We start from the raw sequence: 20866 nt of genomic DNA on the forward strand, positions 1-20866 counted from the left end.
ATGGAGATAGGAGGTTTATTCAAAAGCCCTTTTTTATACTTTTCATTGGTTCAATATTTGTAAAACCCACACACAGACGTAAAGGGTGTTTTCTCGCCGTCAGTTGATGCTTCACATCCATGAGTCAAACCGCTGGGATAATTTGATATTTTTGGAACACAGTTCTTATTTGACACGAAAAGGTCTATTGGAATTCAGAATGGGGGAAAAGATCTGTGAACCAGGTAGGATGTGTAAATTACGTCAGACTTCGGTGCTCTATAGGAGAGATCTATGGCTTTGTATTTACCACAGCCATTCTAGAACTTGTAATCCAGCACTCAAGTACTGAGTCTGAGTACTTTGCTGCACCACTGCTTTTGACTTGTCATTGTCCCGCGAAATTAATGATTACGTCGTCATAATGTTGTTTCTTGTATCCTCCTCAGACAACAAGCTCTCCTGGCGGCCATTAGTGAGAAGGATGCTAACATCGCTCTGCTGGAGCTCTCTGGCTCCAATAAGAAGAAGTCCCAAGAGGAGGTGTTGGCCCTCAAGAGAGAAAAAGACAGACTGATGCACCAGCTTAAACAGCAGGTTCGTCCTGCACTCTGTGCAAGAAGACACCCATATTGAATTAGCTAAATTAACTAATTAACTAAATTTACCTGCCAGCTGTTGTGTATTCAACAGTGTTTCTCAAACATTTTCATGGCAAGTTGCCTTGATGATGGTCATAATATACCAAAATGTAGCCTAATAAACTACTGCTGTGTGAAGTGAAGAGAGTGTGCAGGACTAAATTAAATTGTATTTGGCCAAAGTCGTTAAACTGATTTAGAATCTATATGAACTTAGCTAGGGACACCCTGAAGCCCACTCAAGGACCCCTGGGAGTCCCCTGACCCCACTTTGAGAAGCACTGGTATACAAGGTTATAATGGAGAACCACTGATTGTGTACGACGCTGCCTTTATCCTGCATCTTTGCAATCAACAGCACCTCTTTTAATCCCGCAGACACAGAGCAGAATGAAGCTGATAGCCGACAACTACGAAGACGAGAACTATCACCCGCACGGCCCCCACCACCCCCAGCCTCAACCCCCGCACCCTCAGCCACAGCCACAGTACCCCCACCCACCACACGCCCAGCAGGCTCCGTACCCGCACGCACCACATGCGCAACACCCCCAGGCTCCCCCTCAGCACCCGCAGCAGACCCAGCAGCAGTACCCTCACCCGCAGCACCCTCAGCACCCTCAGCCTCCGCCCCAGCAGCAGCAGCAGCACCCACGGCCCCCGCAGTCCCAACACCCCCACCCGCAACAGCACCCACCGCAGCAGCACCCAACTCAGCAGCACCCACCACAGCAGCACCCAACGCAGCAACACCCAACGCAGCAGCACCCAACGCAGCAACACCCAACGCAGCAACACCCAACGCAGCAGCACCCACAGCAGCACCCCCACGGACCGCCCCCACAGCAGCAGCACCCAACGCAGCAACACCCACAGCAGCAGCACCCACAGCAGCAGCACCCCCACGGACCGCCCCCACAGCAGCATCCGCATACCCAGCATCCCCAGCAAGGACCCCACCCGCAGCATCCCCATCCGCAGCATCCTCCGCACCCCCATCACCCTCAACACGCCGGCCCGCCTCACTCCCAGCATCCACGCCACCCGCCTCCGCACCATCGCGGAGGGCCGGCCCGAGGACCTCCCCATGCTGGTCACCGCCCTGCCCCAGACCAGGTGAGACTTTCCTCTTGACGCTGTGGCTGTTTCTCATAGGGAGAAACAGATGCTTAGAATGTAAACAGCTTAACTTCTGTCATATAGCTGCTTCTGTCATACGTACATATAGCATCTCTATAGAGTGCCGAAGTCCTGACGTCACTCACTCATCCCCTGGTTCCTGGAAGTAATTTCTCTATGGGGTCATCTTAAAATCATCTCATATAAGCATTGTGGTCTAAAAATAAACAAAGTCTCTCTGCTAAATTGTCGGGGAGGTGGCTCCAGTCACTCATATTTGATACCGTCTGTTTCTAGCGAAACCAGCAGTAACATTAGCGTTTTCTCTCAGTCAGTTGATTCTTCATATCCATATGAGAAACGGCTGGGATGACATGTTTATTTTTCAAACACAGTTCTTATATGATGCTATCTAAAACGTCAACCCATGGACTTGCGACCTCTACCGATATTGACGTCAGACTTCGGTGCTCTATAGGGAAATGTTCTTGATATCTTTTTGATGTTGTTATTATAAGGCCTTTGGCTCACAACCATCTCATCTATGTTGTAAACACTGTCAGCAACTATGGAAACTAGTCACCAGAATTTACAAGCTGTAATGTAATGTAATGTTCTGGCTTATTGGCATTTTTTTCCACCTATTTGGTCAAATATATTTTCCAGGTGTCTTGCGATACTTGGCATGTTCAGAAACTTACTTTTTGCTCTTTAGATACCTCTATAAAATGACACAGTGTACACATCGAAAAGCAACACAGCAGACAATAATGTGTTATATGTCTTCTGTTATTTGCCAGAAGCGATTACAAAAGATCTCATTCAGAAATAGTGTTTGTTCATGAGCTGGTCACTGAGCTCTCATGACTCCAGTGCATTCTGCCGAACTTCCGGGTACAGTTTGGCTCCCATGGTGCGGCGAATCTGCCGTCTGGAATTGCGTGATAGCGACCTTACCTCCATTTCATATACCTTGGTTCAGTTTGGGCCACCAGTGCGCTTCCGGTCGGCAGCCACTCATTCACTGTGAACGTACAGTCGTGATTTTGTAGGAATAAAGTTCATTTCATTTGATTATGTGATGGCGTAGTTTTTCATAGTTATATTATTATATTATTTGTGTTGCGACGTTGACATGCTGACATGAGTTAGAAAGGTCTTAAATCTCATTTTAAAAACGGGAGTTCTTCATTGATTTCTCCAATTGTTACCGGTGTTGCCATGTCCGCTTGTTATAAGCGACTTGGTGACTTGTTTTTCATTAAAGTTGCTTGAAAATATTGGTAGTTAATAGTTGCAGGTTGCGTTTTTTTGGGCTTGTTTCTAAAGTGTAGTTAGGCTTGTTCCGTAATGTTGTTTAAACCTGTGATTCTGCCAAGGACCCCATGAATCTGTGCACAAGGACCCGCATCTGAAGAATGTTTTGTGGCAGGTTTTTATTTTTATATAAATATATATATATATATATATATATATATATATATATATATATATATATATATTGTATAAAACAAAAACTATTTAGGAAAATATCAGATCTACAAGCTCACAACGACGCATTGTGAGCTTGTAGATCTGATATTCTAAAGTAGCTATTATGTATAGTCCTAGGCCCTCATTTATCAACCGTGCGTACGCCAAAATATGGGTGCACGCCGAAATTACCGACATTTTCGGCATTTACCATTTCCGCCAAAGCTTGAAATTGAACTTGACAAAGTTCAAAACTCACGTCTGGTCGGGAGCTGTCGTACGCGTACTAATCTTGTTGTATATTAAATGAATAAACATTTTAATAATTGCATATACAACTAACACAGTGACAGTTGCTTGCAAGTTGGCGTTGCATGTGCGTGCGTCTGTGTGTGTGTGTGTGTGTGTGTGTATGAGAGGGTGAGGCGGTCAGCAAGGCAAGGAAGGCTTGACTTGACTCATGTAACTGGTTTCCAAGGTCGTACTGCAGTTGTTCATGTCGCAAAAACGAGGGCGAGGCTTGATTTCATAGGGCATGCCAGATAGATTTCAGCCGTCACATTTATTAACGTCGGAACGAAATTAAGGTAGGATCAGCTGTTTGCGATCACTTTATAAATGCCGTGGCGACGTGGGTGTACTACGAAACCTACACTCGAATCTGTGGCAGATTTTACACTCAATTGATAAATGAGGGCCCTAGAGTATAAATATAAGTGTATAGTAGCTCATTTGTGGAGTGGCTTCTTTTCATAGACCTGGTTGCTTATTTGGCAACACAGTTTGTTACACTGCTGTCCCCGCAGGCACACCTACGCGCACAGTCACGTCAGAAGAACCTGACGCCCGACGCCAACCCCGGCTTTGCTCTGGTGGATGGAAAAGAAGCTCCACCTCCACGGCTGACTGAAGCGACGGCCAGATTCCCGGCAACGCTCTCTTCCGCGTCAGTCAGCCGTGGAGGTGGAGCTTCTTTTCAATCCACCAGCTGTCTAAAAAGCCGGGGTTGACGTCGGGCGTCAGGTTCTTCTGACACGGCTGTGCGCGAAGATGTGCCTGCATGAGCCCTGTGTATACTATAACAGCTGGAGACACGCTTCAGAGGAAAAAGTCCATCAGCCCAGGACATGGCAGCATATTCCTTTACATATTTGTGATCGTATTGTATTGTATTGAACTCATTGTATTATTTTCACTGTGAGGTATAAATGTATTTAATAGGTATATTTGGCATAGTGACAAGAAAGGACTTAATCTTCCATAGTCTTTCATTTGTTATTCAAGATAGGTACAACCCTAATGACCCAGGAATGTGAGACAGCTGATCCTGATTGTTCTTAGCACTCATCAGAATGTGATTGCTTGTGTGACTAGCCTATGGGACTACAAATTTCACGCCCCCAAATGAGACAGCGTACCACTTCTGGTCCGTTTCAACGGTGTACTGCAGCTGTCAATGCAATCCCTATGAGAGGCATCATGAAATACCCTAATTTCACTGGTCCATTACTGCAAGGTTGTAGCGATTTTTTTTTGTGTTCTAATAAAGTTTCCCATATGTTTGATTTGTCCTTTTCAATGTCACATACCTTCCAACCCACAATGTACTATAATATACTCCATCAGAGATTCAAAAGTGCTAGCATTGTAAATCTCAAGTTAAAGGGGTCGCACGGTATACTATATACGTCACAGTCGCATCCCTTGAGGTTTTCAATAACCAGATATATTTGTTGTGTTTCGTTTTATATGCTATGTATTTGTGGAAAATTATCCAAACAGCATCTTGCAAGAGTAATCATTAATACTCATCTGGAGAATTCACTAGGTAGTTGAAAATGTCAGGATATGCCACTCCTCCATTTAGCTGGGTTATTTTCCCAACTATTCAGCCAAGTTAATTATAGTTTATAGCCTACAACAAGTTCACAACGGTAAAACACACCGTCGGAGCTCTGCAGTAGGTAGATTATTAGAGAGTATGCCAATGACATGCATGTTCAAAATATAGACATGAATGAACAAAGTCAGTCGGGATCGGGATTTATTATTGAGAATTCCACTCTTCAAAGTCGGCGCTCGTAGCCTCGTAAAGGCAGTGATGTCCCTTAAAAGCGACAGGTTCTCTGTCTGCCGTCTCCCCTATGCTCTGTTAACATTATGGGTAACTCATTCAAGTGGTAAATTAAATGTGAAATACATCCTCTATTGAGAAAACAACAATACCGTATATGTTGACAAAGACACTTCATACATTTGGAAACATATTTTTATTCAAATCAATATAGTCTTCAGTTCATTTCGTATTATTTTAAAAGTAGGCTAACTGCAGTTGAATTCCAATGGACTTCTATGGGCTGGCCTGTAGTACACCATTCTATTCTAACGGTCCAGAAGTGGGACCGCTGCCTCATTTGGGGGCGTGAAATTTGTAGTCCCCATGTGTCTCTACAGTATGTGATATTGTGACTTGAGATGTTTTGCCACATAACCTGAAGAGTCCTATATAATAAAAATGTCGGCTATTAGATTATTCTGCCGTGGACCGGCACCACTAGAAGGACTGGTGTGAGTATAGCATCCTTCCACAGCTGGATAATAAGTAGGTGGAGAGACCGCTTTTTCATAGCTTTATTTAATATTATTTCACATGGCTTCCAACGCAGTAAAACCACCTTCCAAAAGCGACAGTACAGTTCATCAACATACCACTGCAGTGCCGCACAGTGTACAGCGGGCCTCAGCCAAGTTGAACTCCTTTCTCAAGTTTATTTTGCTGCGCACATCATTAACGGTAAACCTCGGCAGTTCGAGTAAACAACGGGTGAAACGGGATGATTCCTCCTCCATTGTTGCAATCCAGTGTGTCCACTTGTCTCGGTAGGTATGACAGACTTTTTATCTGTGAAGCTGCGGTCTCTCTGCCTACTTCTTCTCCAGCTGTTAAACACAGCAGTGTAACTGGAAGAACTCCCATTTTTAACAGGAGATTTAATGATGGAGTGCCATGATTGTTTTCCAACCTAAAACATGATCATCAGGTCTTATTGTTATCTAAGGAGGATGAATTTCTTCAAAATAATTTACAGTATGTGTTAAAATGTCGTTTTTATGTGGGCACCAGTTCATTAAGTATGCCTGGTTTGCCTGGTGGGTGGTGATGGGTGGTGATCCACCTGAACTTAAGCCGCACCCACAGCTGTAGTTGTAAGATAAAGGGGGAGGGGTTAGGGGAGGGGCTGATAATGTCACTATATTACTGTTTTTTTCATTGGCACGTTTGACTGTCAAGGGTTCATCCTCCAGGAAGAAACCCTAAATACAAAGGGAATACATCATTGCACATAAAAACGACTCCAGGGTGTCTAATGAAGTACTGCCACCTCATAGACACATGAAAAACTGGAAAAATACAAAAATTATGGCACTCCATTTGACGTTTCTACCTCATGTCATCATGTCAACATCGCAACACAAATAATACAAACTATGAAAAACTACGCCATCACATAATCAAATGAAATAGTGTGGTTTAAAGAACTGAACTGTATACAAAATCATGACCGTGCGTTCACAGTGAATGAGTGGCTGCCGACCGGAAGCACACTGGCGGCCCAAACTGGGAATAGTGCTAAAACTTATTTTAATACAATATCACTTACAGCGCCTTTAATTTGACATGAATATATTCCATGATGTCCTCAGACAAATTACAGATAAAACAGAGGTCACATTCTCAAGAATCTTTTGATGCAAAATCATGGCTTTCATGTAAAAACGTCAATACTTTACTGACACTTGGTTAAACCTTTTGCTCACTTTTTTCTGAATATCTTTCACTCTGCTTGCTCTGCCTGTAACGTCTTTGGATCTGTGCCTAACCCCAGTAACTTCTGCTTTCTTCACTTCATGCTAACCCTTGCTATTGCCCTGTGTCATCGTCTACCATAGGATGACGAAGAGGGCATTTGGGCATAATCTTCGTTGTGACAACCAAAGCTCTAATGTTGTTTTGAGGGGTGAGATGTCAGACTTTTGCAACTTTACAGTTCTCAATTCTTTCTCTCTCTGAAGCGGCTGTTCATTTTCCTCTTTCTTTATTTTTGTATCAAACTGAATGGTTTCACTTCATCAAGTGTTGCTTTTCTCTGTTGTTTCATCCATTCCTCATCTTTTGCCCTTACAGATGATTCAGTCACTATTGGAAGTGCACAGCCATGCCATGATGAAATACAGACCAGACCAAACCTTTATCACAATCATGTTTCATATTCAACGTTGGGGGCCTTAATGTATTTTTTTTTTTCTGGGGAAGAGGAGGAAAGCACTAAAGTGGACAGGACACACGTGGAGACTTGACAGCTGTTCAGGTAATTTCAGGATATAAGGAGACACTTTATCTTAACATAATCAGTTCAATAAGACAAACTCACGATTTTTAGGTGACTTAAGGACCAACATGTCCAATACAACAGTGGCTCTCAATCCTTTTCATGTCAAGGACCCCCAAATTAATTTCTATGTGGCTGCAGCCCCCCATCTGAAGATGTTTTTACAGGGACCCCCATACGGGATTTGTGTTGTTAAACGTTTTAAAAAGAATTTCACATTTTTGGCAAGATCTTTTCAAAATAGTCGATCTACATTAGATCAGCTATTTTGTATATAGGGTTAAACACCCTCAAGGACCCCTGAGGTCCCTGGACCCCACAATGAGAACCACTGCTCTACAACCACCAGACAACTGGATAAGACTGGCCTTCAATAGACCGAGGGATAGTGAGGCAGTGGATAAAGACCACAACTCTGTGTCTCTGTCTCAGAGATCTCACTGGTCGGCTCACCTGTCCGTCATCTACTGGAAACCTAACTGGCTCCGCCTCTTCAGGACTTCCATTGGCCCTCTTCTGACTAAAAAACAGATGACTTACTCCAACCTCAACGACCTGCTCATGACTGTCTTTCTGGCTGTTTCACTAAGGTCTGGTTCTGGTTAGCACACACACCTCGTCTGGCTTTGTCACCATGGCTACATTCCAGTCCCCCACCCAAACCCTGATGGCCCATTTGGTTCTGACCCCTCTCCCTCTGCCTGACCGTCTCGACTCTTCACAACAGCTTGTATTTCAAGTGCCAAAAGAATGGCCTACCTGTAGAAACGTAAATTCCCAAATGTTATGTAGTGCTGATTTGTTTTCCGCTAATACTTCTATGGAGCATGTTCCACACATACAGTACAAATACAGTTCGGCAGGCATTGTCATTATGTTTGTGTCGGTAAAGGTTTGTAGCTGAGTAATAGCCTGCAAGGCTAAAGTTTATTTTATTTTATTTTGTTTGGCTTCTTGAGCAGGGCATGCTCCTGTTCCTGGGGCTTGTAAAATTAACATTCAAATCTCTCCTCGTGTTTCGTCACTTGATAATCAGAGGCAGTCAGTGAATAAATCTATGCAGATGTCAAGATAGAGTGAGGGTGAATGACGCGTTCTTTCCTGTACCCATTAAAAGGTATTTAAGGGCGTAAAGGTTAATGAACTGTCCAGTCAGAATGGCCAAGGGAGTGGTCGTGGCATGAATTGCTTGACATTAATCAGATCATTTTGAGTGACTAAGACTATGCACCTCTGCACCTCCTCCCCGTTGCAGGGATCTTTTCTAATGGTGCTTCTGCTGGTGCTCAGAAACAACAACATGGTGTCAGAAGACCTGTCAACAGCATCTTTGAGTCATTTTACTCAATCAGGGCTTTCATCCCCAACTGGGCTTAATAAACAACTGAAGGAGAACTGCAATGCATGTTTGCATAATCTCTCAATGGGACATTCTGAATAATGTTCACTTTTGAGACCCACAGGGTGCTGATATTCTTCATGCATACTGTCAGAGTTAAGGGGAGACCTTGAAATGTAAAAGTTTGAGAACCATTGGTCTGTTGACACCCAGGTCAATCGACCAACGGCATGAATACTCAATGGCTGCCGCTATGTTGCACCATATCTCCCTTGTAATTCACATTCCTCTCCCTTTTCAGCAGTAGTCTGTGTGACCCCTGCCCTGAAATATAGTGACTTGTTTTATCGTTCTCAAGGTGGTCTGTGCCTCATTAAACTGTACACATATAATATTATAGATATGCAGATATTATACATATATAGAGAGAGAGATCTATAGGGTGTGTCTATATGTGGTCCGAAGATTATTTCAAACCGAGGAGATAATATATATATATATATATATATACATATAGATACCTATATTAGATAAATATATTTTGTTTGTTTTCTTTTGTTTTCTTTATTGATTGATTGATTGATTGTTATTTTCCTATCTGGCTGGAGTTTAGAATGACCTTTTATTTATTGTGTTGAGTGACTTGAAATTCCTCAGATTTATATGTTATAAGAAGACCCCTTAGCACTAAAGCAACATTCCCTGTCTGATCATTCTGGACAGTCTAAAACACGCACGCACGCACGCACGCACGCATGCACGCACACACACACACACACACACACACACACACACACACACACACACACACACACACACACACACATAAATATATGTTAATCCTGCCTGTCTGGCTGAAGAGCAGACCATTGGAAAGATAGATCTGTTCTCTAATCTAAAAATAGATAATATTACATATTACATTCCTTTCTTAGTGTGCAGAAATTTGTTAGGACTCATTTGAGACCACATGGCCTGTGGCAACCAAGAGTGAAACAGGAGGTGAAAAACATACCTCTAAACCTTGCAGCTCACTAAAGTAGCAATGAGATTAATTCTGCTGCACATAGCAGACAGAAAGGCATGCACTTGTGAGTGAGGACTATCACTTGTAAGATCAAAAAGTGGAGGTTTGTGTGACTCTGTCAGGATGCATCGTCTGCTCTCAATTTTGTGTTTGTTGTCGTCGTTGTCTTGTTGTATGCAGAAGTGGTGACATACCGTATATGACCGTGACAGTTGAATAAAATAGATATCAGCAGACATCGTTACATTGTTACAGTGTAGTGGAACATTTATTAGACTGTTATTTCCCGTCTCCCATGGTGCCTGTGTGTGCGTGTGTGTGTGTGTGTGTGTGTGTGTGTGTGTGTGTGTGTGTGTGTGTGTGTGTGTGTGTCCCTCATTATGGCCACTGTTGATTGTTGTAGAAAGTGTCCATCATCATAGGATCCAGACCATGGTGATCCCTACATCATCTTTTTTGTGTCTCTCTTGAGGCAGAAACCTTACAGACCCTCTCATTGGACAACAATCTGCAATTATTGTGCAACATCGTTTGGTGTTTGTGTTTACAAATGTTCAGAGAAAGGTCACGATTTGAAAGGGGAAGGCAATGCAGACAGACAGAGAAGCAAAAATCCTCTCACTTTACCATCAGGGGGTGGAGTTTGAATCCTCCGTTTTCAGGTCCTTAACTACTAAATACTTGAAGTAGGGGGTTCTCCTACCATGATAGCTTCTATGATTTACATGGTATAAAACATGACATTTCAATTGTGCCCATGCATGCTGATTTTTACATAATGTGCCAACTGAAAGTGACGATAAAAGGATAATCTCCAATTGTCTATGCAGAGTGAGAACCCAGCTGTTTCACTAAACAGTTTGAGGGGTATAATCTTACCTTTTAGGGCTGGTTTTCTGGTCTAGAGTAAGAACAATCCTAGATGAAAATGAGGCTCTCCACAGAAGGTGTAAATGCCACCCAGGATGTTTGTATCTATATGCCTTAAAACCAGCCTCTGTGGAAGTACATTTGAAGTGAAGGCCAATAGATTCACCAATAATTTCAAAGGCCTTCAGAAAATAGTAAATAACAGGAGTATGCTAAGCCTAACATACATTTTTTTCTTTCTTTTTTGGTAAACATTGCTCTTAATTTATTGTATGATGCTGAAAATGCAAATCTATGGATCAAACAAATCACTGTGACCAATGCCAGAAACATTTTTGTTTAACAGAACAATATTATGTTTTTACTTTTGTATTCATTTTTGTATTTAAGTTCTGTTTATTTTTGTTATTGTTTCAGCTTATTGAATATGCCAGTTTGAGACTGTACTATTTGTATAAGTAAATGTTTTGAGCTGTACAGTAAAGATTTAGGAACAAGTTAACTGTGAGTGTCCAGCATGCTGAATGACTTCTTGTGTGAACGTGTGCTAATTTCCCATGAACCATCAGTCCTCATACATCAATTGCATCTGCATCGTGCATTGTGACGGTGTGATGTTGTGTTTGAGAGTGGTGTGTCTCACTTATTGTATTCCCTTAGTAGACAGCCTGTGCAGTTTTATGAGAGTGCAGCATGTTTTCAGGGTTGCTGGTATAAATGTATAAAACAAAAAAGAGTGAAATGTGTGTGCTTGCGTGCGTGCGTAGTTGTACAGTATGTGTGACACATTTACTGTAGTGTGTGTGTGTGTGTGTGTGTGTGTGTGTGTGTGTGTGTGTGTGTGTGTGTGTGTGTGTGTGTGTGTGTGCGTGCGTGCGTGTGTGCACATGTTGTGAACACATGCAACAAGAGAAAAAAAACTACTGTAAACTACTGTAACACAGGATGTCCTGAGAAAAATTAAGGGAGAATGAATGAAGGTTTGAATGACGCATGGATACTGTGTACTATGTTGGCTGTTTTTAAAACCTAGGAGGCTGTCTTCAGTGCCCCACAAGTTTGCTATTGTATGTGCTGTATCAGAATATTACTATTGAGTGTTGGCCAGCTTGTTTATATCCATCAAATAAAGGTGACTTTCTTTCTGACTGTCTCAGTTTGTAATTGTAATTAGCCTCAGTTCATCATGATGCGTTTTTTTGATTTTCAGTTTTTGGCTTGCAATGTGTTGTGCGACAAAAAACAATCAGATGCTGCATTTATGATTTATGTGAGGTTTTGACAAATTCTGTAGGAGTAATATAAAAAATATGTTTTGCAAAAATATGTGGTGCTATAACAGACCCATGTGAAACATTTGTACAGTACAGTACTGTACAAAAAAGGAAATATCAGACCTACAAGCTCACAACATGCAATGTGTTGTGAGCATGTAGATGAGATATTTTCAAATTATCTGGAAAGAATCTGGATTTTTATTTATTTATATTTTAACAACATTGGGTCCGGGCCGGGGTCCACTGGGGGTCTAAATTGACCTTTACAAGTCTGTAGTGTAGTGCTGAGAGTTAAACCAACACTGTGGATTTTAAAGTGTAGATTTGACTCCCATGCAGATGTAGCCGGTCAGAGCTGAGCCTCAGGAGCCACTGTAGGGATGGCTGCACTGAGTGTTATGCCTTGTAGTCTACCAAACAATAGGCTGCTTGGTGGTTACATTGCTGTGGGTCCTGAGACCTGGGTTTTGCACTTATGCTTGTTTAATGTTGGTGCCAGGGTGAGTAAGGTGTTTTATGCCTATTGGCTTAATCATGTTTACTGTCTGATATATATTGTAACTAACTCTGCTGTGATAATTCAGGTTGATCATGTGCCAAACTGATTGCTGTGGCGAGAGGGAATGTTATAAAAGTACAGACAACTGAAGGTATGCAAACAGACAAATTGTTGTTGAAGCCTACTCTGCATTTGTTACTAAATGTTTATTTTCTATCCCCTTCTTTAGATTGCCACTGCTGCTTTGTTTAGCTTGAGTTCATACATTGATTTTATTGCTTTTAGTGTTTTGAGCTATTTCATATTGTGGTAATGTGAAGTCAACTTGGAGAAAAGGAGAGCAAAGGGTTAAAAAGGGCGTTGACCAAACACAGGAAGAGAGGAGGAAAGAGGAATCCTACACAAACCTCCATGAGACCGTTTCTCATGTGCATCCAAACAGGAGCAACACACACTGAAACATCAGAGCAGAACGGTGCAGCCATATAAAAGCTGGAGAGACAGCCGGTGAGAGAGAACTGTTTATTTGTTTACAGATCATGCCGGTTGCATGCCAGTTCATGGACACTTGTTATCGTTTGTTGTTGTCTCTGACTTGAAGTCAAAGGAAACATGATGGCCAATTGGACATGAACAATGAACATGATTATTTGATTTAAAATACATTTGAATTGATTGATAGACGTTACAATGATACTAATTAATTCATTTTATTTAATTTACATTTCATGAGATTATTATGTTTAAAAACGGTTTAAAAACGAATTGAGTAAAAATGAATTGATTTAAAATTAATTGATAAAGAGACACTTAAGTAAGAATGATATTTACAGGTGTTTAAAACAGATATGCAAAGTATGTGTATTGAATATTGATTGAATGTGCATTATAGCCTACTTACATTAGTTATTTTTCATTTTCCCTTTAAGGTTTTTCACCTTACCCACTGACTTGCTTGCTTACTCAATGCCCTAGCCCTACAAGCAGAAGTTAGAACCCAATGCTACTGAAGATTCTGACATTTTTGTGACCCAGATAGCATTGGGTCCTATTCCACCTCCACCCTGCCACCGGGTACGCACACATAAATAAACTTAAATACCTTCGGATACGTCCTCCTTCGCTCTTTGACGGCTTTTCTTCGTTTGAGGGCTTCTGAATGTGTTAACTATAAGTACCTATAAATACCGCTGCGAATATCTCCTGTGGCGCGGAAGCCGTTAAGTATTTTTAATCTATGTTTGACCGATTTGGTCGCTTTGATTCTTCTTTTCCTTCCTTGTTTATTGACACCTCATTGTACCGCCTATCTGGCTAGCTAGTGGCGCTATAGCTATGAGAGCCGATCAGAGGCAGGAACGTAGCCGGCAAAAGCCAACCCTGCAGCGGGAGGCGGTACAATTGGATGTCAATAAACAAGGCAGGAAGAGAGGAATCAAAGCTTCCAAATCGGTCGAACAAAGATTAAAAATACTTGACCGCTTCCGCGACACAAGAGAATTCGCAGCGGTATGTATAGGTACATGTATAGTTGACAGATTCAGAATAACTCAAACGAAAAGAAGCCGTCAAACGGCGCAGACATGACGTTAACGACGATATGTATGTCTGCGTTCTATCATTTCGATACGAAAACACAGTAACGCACAGGGACCATACGCAAAGCGACATCCAAATTTCAGAAAAGCTTTACGGAGGGTTCCGAGAGGGGCTATCAATGCCCATGCCTGTACAAATGTACTCAATTACAAAGTAAAGAAGAGTAAAAAGAAGGAAACGTGGTCATTGTATGAGTGAAACCCAGTTAAAATCTCCTTATGATCTGTACCATCCCTTTCAAGCAGGGAAACTGCAAAATATACTAAATAGCTTGACAGGTAATAAATGTTAAGTCCAGTGTAAGAGCCAAGTGGTGCATTCAACCTAAGGGGTTCACAAATAGGTCTCCCCAGTCCTACAGGTTTAACTTATTGATGCACCTCTCTTCACGGTGACGCTCTTATTATTTCTTTATGCTGTGGTCCTAGGCTTCAGGTGGGCAAACAGTATGTTTGGGGGAAAGTAACGTCTCCGTCTCATTGTGCGATCTTGTTTTTGGGGGTATTCATTCTTTCATTTCCTTGATACAAACAAGGTGGCGTAGTCACTATAATATTTTAAACGTAAATTCGAGTTACACAGATATACTCATTGTATATTCTCAAAGTTACTGACCCGTAAGGGACCATTTGGAACGCTGGTGGTCCCCAGACCCAATGTTGAGAACCAGTGTAGGCCTACTATAAGTAGTATACTGTACATGTGGACATTGAGCTGTGGTTGCAGCTTAGCTGCCTGGGCACTTTTGGCACTTAAAGCCCTATTTGTTGCTGTCGGGAGAAAACCACCTATCTCCATTTTTTAGGTTTCTCTTTTTTTCCTTTTTTGCATAAATCAGTACTATTGAACACCATTTACTTCTGTGTGTTGTTTCGAAATATTGAAAAGTAGTAAAAATCCCTTGGGACAAAACCTTAACTGCACCGGACCCTAAACACCACTTCTCCCCCTCTCATGGAAGTAATTGACAATACAGTATATATATACTGTATTATAGTATATATATATATATATATAGTCACAACACCAACTTTGATGAGGCAGTATTGCTTTTGTCTTTCAAAATATATGGTTTTCTTCATTTCCTGAAAATATACATTTTGGAGTTAAGAGGTTTCTTCTCAACAGCAGAGATACTTAACCTATATCATACACCCCTACTACAGCGTCACACAAAAGCATCAAAAGTAGAAGCTCGTTTTGAGCTTGTAAATCTTTTGCTGCTTTTGAATCCTGAAAAGTACAGTAACAGTTCTTCCGGACACGTGAGGTTTCCACCTGACAGCAACGATATACAAACGGCAACAAGAGCAGAGATTGTAGATCTTCTGTTTTCAGTACATGTGCGGTGCAAGTGGTTGATGTGGTTAACGGCCCTTCAGAAAGCTGTTCAGCATTCTGTCTCCCCGGTCGGAGAGCCAGTAGCCTGCCATGGCTGCCACGGCTCCCATGAATATGGAGGTGTAGACCATGTCACCCTTAGCAGCCAGCGTGGCCAGAGCACACAGCACCACCCCGAAGAACATCTGCTGCAACACTTCCACTTCCTCATCCTGGATGTCATCAAACAATCCTTTCTCATCAACACCTGCATGGTGGAAGAAGGGATGAAGGCCTGCGTGTTCTTTTCAACATTTGTCAATCTTTCGAAAAGAGCAGACCTAAAAGCTCCCATTGCATCGGATGAAATGCATTTTCAGTTTATTTTGCTATTTATATCTGCTATTTTGGAATATCTTACGTGTTGTTGCATCTTTTGTAATAATAATCTGAATACTGCAAAGTAACTAAACTGAAGTTTTCAAATAATAGTAGTTAACAAAAAGTACAGTATTTGCCTCTGAGATGTCATGGAGTAGAAGTATAACGTATTGGAAACATCTATGGAACTACCTCAGTACTCTTCATATAGGGGTTAATATGCTGCATTACTGTGTGGGTGTAAGACCCACATGTCATTCGCTGATGTAGCAGTCAGCTGTATTTAAGCTCACCTACTGTAGACTGCATCAAAGAGATTCTATATTCAGTAGAGGCAGTCCTCAAATATTTGGAATCACCACTAGATGGCGCAGCAGTAGTGCTGCCGCAAATATGGCCAAAGCTTTGTCTATGCAACACCTGTAACACATGTGCACATGCACACAGCATGATTTTTAATGTTTTTTTAAAGTAACAGGAAGTTGCGTCATCACTCCCAATATGGCGGAGGCACTGGGCGCTGGTTGTTACTATGGGACTTAATGGGAGTGTCGCCTCTTTATATAGAATCTCTTTGACGGCATGATTCTTCCTGCCTTCCTTCTGCATATGGTTCCTGGTTGTTATGTGATGTTTGCTCCCACCGCCACCCCAACACCACCGGTGGGCTCTGTTATTTCTGTTCCCCATGGGGTGTTGTTATTGTATATCTATCACCCTGCTCTTAATGTTTAATGATGGTGTTTAATTGTGCCGAGCAGGGAGAAAAATGTAGCAGAGCCGAACGCCAAGATAACATATTATATTATGCACACTTGTATTCTCATTCTATAATAAATATTGGTTAAATCTATTTGTGAGTTACCTGACTGAAATGTACATAGTTACTTATAGATTCCATCCACTACTGCATGCGTGTTATAGAGATAGAACACCACTCACTGGGGAGCTGCTTCCTCAGACAGACGTTGTCTCTGCGAATGAATCCTTCAGCACAGTGGCAGCGGAATGAGCCGTCCACGTTGATACAGATCTCATCCAGGCCAGGGCAGGCCAGAACTATCTCACTACATTCATCTATGTCTAATGGAAACAAACACAGGAATGAATGTCAAGTATCATGGTCGATATCACAGTCAGTGTCAGTATCATAACAGAATCATGTCAGTATCATGGTTAAGTATCATGTCACATGATTTTTTATGAATTGAACAATGTGGACCCTGTTGTAAACAAGTGTAATGCTTAATTGGGTCGTTCACTCAAAGTTAACAGTCTTTTCTATTGAGTTTGTGCTTGAAATACTTGAAGTACTGTAATTCTGCAAACTGTTAATAAATATTTCAATCAATCAATGATAAATTGTAAACTTGTTTGTTTCAGCAAGAAGTCGTACAGGAGTTTAAATTAGGCTTTAGTAGCCTCTCCAGACAACATGCACCCCCCCCCCCCCCCAAAGAAAATTGGAAGTTACCCAAACACTTGGCTCCAGTCAGCCTGTACCCAGGGGAACATTTCTTGCAGCGTGCAGGACCCCTGCTCATACAGCCCACACAAGCCTGGTCACAGCCTGTAGAACAAGTGAACAGTTATGATTAAAACAGAAAATAGGAAATCTAACAAATGATGCGCTGTGCCTGTGAGCTTGTCAATCGGCAATACCGTCCTACTGCGAAGTGCAAATCTCAGGCTTTAGCATCTCTGTTAATAGTTAAAGATTAAAGGTGCAGTAAGTGTATTTTCTTTTTTTTTTTAACTAGTGTTACTGTTAAATAGCTATATATTCTGATTGTTGCTGTGTGTGTGTGTGTGTGTGTGTGTGTGTGTGTGTGTGTGTGTGTATATATATATATCTCTCTATCCCCCCTCTCTCCAGTTCTTTAGTAAACAGAAAATTGCATTTTGAGGTTGGGATACAAATTGTATCCACCCAAGAGAGAGAACTCTAAACAAGTGAAAATGGAAGTGATGACACAAAGAAATGAACAGACAACACTGGAACAACTGGAACACTATAAAATTGAAGCTGATAATTTGGTATCCTGATTGTATAAAGGCAACCCACGTGAAAATGTATTTTCGTTTTATTAAAGAGCTGGAGAGAGAGAGCCTGGTGGAACCACTCCCCCTGCTGGACAACATTTGCATTCTGCCAGAAGGGAGAGTCTGGTCTCTCTCGATGTACTCCGGACCAATTCTCTGCAAGAATAGAAATCATCATCAAGCCCGGCTGTCTTACTGAGACAACATGTAGCCCAGGAAGGAAGTAAGACCAGTGTCCGTGTCATCACAGACACTTTGAAATACTCATATCTAAAAAGTAAAAACAGTGTATTAAAACACACATATTACCCAATACCCACATAAAAACCCTAGATAAATATTTCTTGTCTCCCAAACATTATCTGGTTGCAAAAAGGGTGAAGTGTCCCTTTAATAAATATATGAAACTTCCAGTGTAAGTGTAATATAGTGTAATACATTAGAGTTAGACGGACAACAATATGTCCTTTGCAGACATCCTGACCTCGGCATTCATAGGAACCCTCTGTGTTGAAGCAGTAGGTGGTGGGAGAACACTGTCCCAGTTCTGTGCCACACTCATCAATATCTGAAACGTGGAAAAACTTTTCATTAATGTGTATTTTGTTTGTCTTTTAAGTAATTTACACATACGTGAGCAGTTTTTTTTACTAAGTAATATTATGAATTCCACAAGGTAGAAATGCTCTGTTTACAAGTTAAAGTCAGTAAACAATTGAGTAAACGTACAAAAGTATAATTAAAGTAGGCCTACCAAAAAAGTACTAAAAGTAGCCTACTCTTTGCAAAATGAATAGAAATCTTTTGGAACTAGCACATTTCACAACGTGTGAACATGTTTTGTAATAAAAATGTTATGTTTTGTATAATACAAATCGGCAAAGTGTCACGATATCTGTCCGTGGTGTACTCTTATTGTGTAGTTGTGTTAGTGTTTCTTGTCTGCTCCATTTGTTGTTACCTGCCTTGTCTCACCAGTCTGCATTGTATTTCACCTGTGTCCTGTAACCTGTTTAGTGTCAGCCAATCATGTGTTGATTGTAGTTATGTTGCACCTGTGTCTAGTTAGTCTTTGTGTCTATTTATACCTCCCAGTGTTCAGTGCTCCCTTGTCAGATTATAGTTTGTCACAGTGTCCTGCCCTTGTATGTCCTGTCTAGTTGTGAATAAATCTTCATTCTACTTTATCTGCCTGCCTGCCTGCTCTTGGTTCTGCATTTGGTCCATCACATCACACCGTGACAAATTGTAGTGGAGTAAAAGTATAATATTTGGATTTGAGATGTAGTGGAGTAGTAAAAGTATTGAAAATTGGAAGTAGTCTACTCTACGGTACTCGCTAAAGTAAATACCTCAAAATTATACTTAAGCAATAAGCACAGTATACTTAATTACACCACTTACACAAATGTATACAAAGAGAGAGGGAAAAAGAGGGTGTTGGATAACTTATATTCCAGTACCTACACATGTGTTATCATGTAGTATCCATCCCTTTTCACACTGCAGGCATTGGTTGTGTTCTGGACCTGCACTGCATGTCCTACAGGCATCTGGACAGCTGTCCCCCCGAACCGTTACACACAACACTGACCAAGCAGTCAGCAGCAGCAGGTGCCAGTGAATCATCATTCCACAATGTCAACTGTTATAAACATGAGGGAATAGTTGGCCTACAGAAAGAATGATTTGCTATGTAAGTAATAAAAGCTTCCCTTGCAAGTAAAGATAATAATATAGGCCTATAGCCTAAACCTTTTGTAAACACTTAAATTGGCACTTGGCAAGTGATTTTCTTTGGTTAAATACCTGTTAAAAAGCTCTATATTTGTGATAGTAGGCTACATTGCTATAGAGTGTTTGCTAGCTGGAGTCTCCATATTTGTCCAGCTTTTTATTAAACAGAAAATGCATATTCAGGTCAGGTCAGGATACCAATTTTTTCCAATGGGATAGAGAAAGCACTCAAAGCAGTCAGTATAGCCTACAGATTATGATTAAACATGTGGAATTGCAAGTGATGACTGGCACAAACAAATGAGCAGACAAAATTGGAACGGAACATTAAATATTAAGCTGATAAATGGCTACTCTTAGATTTTGTCACCTATACCTGAAGATGTATATTCTGGCTATTAAAAAGCTGGAGAGAAGGGGAAACAAAAAACAAATATCACTTTACCTATCTTTATGCATAATAAATGCATTTCATGAAGAAAAATAATAAGAACCGTGTAGAGTACTACACACCACGTACACACATTTGGAAGATATTTAGCCTACCTCGTGTGTCGATGATCAACTTGACTAGTCGCAAACAGACGATCGCTAACATTTTTAATTGTCATTTCTGTGACAGATCATACTGGCAGGCAGCGCGCTTTGCTTGCAGCTGCACTTCTCCCTACTGCCTACTGAGTGCGCTTGTAAACATGACAGCAACATGCCGAGAGGACGGGGCACCCTGCAGCTCCTTCACTTTGCGTTCACTTTGAGCACCAGTGTTGCCAGACTTTGAGAGAAACCCAAAAGAAGCAGGCTATTTTCAAAATATTCTTGGAATATTAAAGTGCAGAGGAATACAAATACTTTGGACATATGAATGTTGTTTGAGAACCACAGGTTTCACCACAGTATTATTCAACAGGTCGTTGAGTAGGCTACACTTAAAGTTCAGAAACAAGCCCAACCGCCGCAACCGCGAATATTTTCAAGAAAAACAAGCTCAAAGTCACTTATAATAAGCAGACAGGGCAACACTGTTGAGCACCGCTCCTCCGGTATTATATCAAGTATATTCAACAGGTCGTTTTCTGTGGCACCATCATGTTCTAACGCAATGATGGACGGCCAATCACCGCTCGACATACACCATGCACACGGATAAGAACATGTATTTATAGACAGA

General features: G+C 41.4%; 2 protein-coding genes across 9 annotated transcripts in view; one reads left to right on the forward strand and one right to left on the reverse strand.

Annotated features, from left to right (window-relative positions):
• erc2 (ELKS/RAB6-interacting/CAST family member 2) overlaps positions 1–11978 on the forward strand; it is a 54097-nt gene extending 42119 nt beyond the window's left edge. For 3 of the 5 annotated variants that reach the window (XM_080793857.1, XM_080793858.1, XM_080793859.1), the window contains 3 exons: positions 429–576; positions 999–1736; positions 7399–11978. In XM_080793857.1, coding sequence (XP_080649983.1) covers positions 429–576; positions 999–1736; positions 7399–7503 — 991 coding nt within the window. In that variant the 3' untranslated portion in view covers positions 7504–11978. Of the gene's footprint in view, positions 1–428; positions 577–998; positions 1737–7163; positions 7232–7398 lie in introns of all 5 variants that reach the window. The other 2 variants (XM_080793860.1, XM_080793861.1) reach the window with 1 other exon arrangement.
• A 1131-nt stretch (positions 11979–13109) lies between these two features.
• On the reverse strand, positions 13110–20363 carry creld1a (cysteine-rich with EGF-like domains 1a). Of its 4 annotated transcripts, XM_080783316.1 has the most exons (6): positions 20242–20363; positions 19422–19603; positions 18443–18526; positions 17390–17485; positions 16858–16998; positions 13112–15802 (listed from the first exon to the last, which is right to left on the reverse strand). In XM_080783316.1, exons 2-6 carry the CDS (start codon positions 19588–19590, stop codon positions 15582–15584), a joined length of 711 nt encoding a protein of 236 aa, XP_080639442.1. In that variant the 5' UTR covers positions 19591–19603; positions 20242–20363; the 3' UTR covers positions 13112–15581. The 4 variants fall into 4 exon arrangements, with proteins under 4 accessions (XP_080639445.1, XP_080639443.1, XP_080639444.1 ...); XM_080783317.1 differs by lacking the exon at positions 17390–17485 and having other exon boundaries at positions 13111–15802; XM_080783318.1 differs by lacking the exon at positions 20242–20363 and having other exon boundaries at positions 13111–15802; positions 19426–19550.
• Between the last annotated feature and the right edge of the window lie 503 nt (positions 20364–20866).

This window comes from Protomyctophum bolini (assembly GCF_963924005.1).
Source record: "Protomyctophum bolini genome assembly, chromosome: 2".
Lineage (NCBI taxonomy): Eukaryota > Metazoa > Chordata > Actinopteri > Myctophiformes > Myctophidae > Protomyctophum > Protomyctophum bolini.

Coding starts and splice junctions, on each gene's coding strand:
- creld1a (XM_080783316.1), bottom strand. CDS start 19,590: ATGATGATTCACTGGCACCTGCTGCTGCTGACTGCTTGGTCAGTGTTG. Junction 17,486..18,442: donor GGGTTCCTATGAATGCCGAG/GTCAGGATGTCT, acceptor CTTGTTCTACAG/GCTGTGACCAGGCTTGTGTG. Junction 16,999..17,389: donor GACTGGAGCCAAGTGTTTGG/GTAACTTCCAAT, acceptor TGTTTCCATTAG/ACATAGATGAATGTAGTGAG.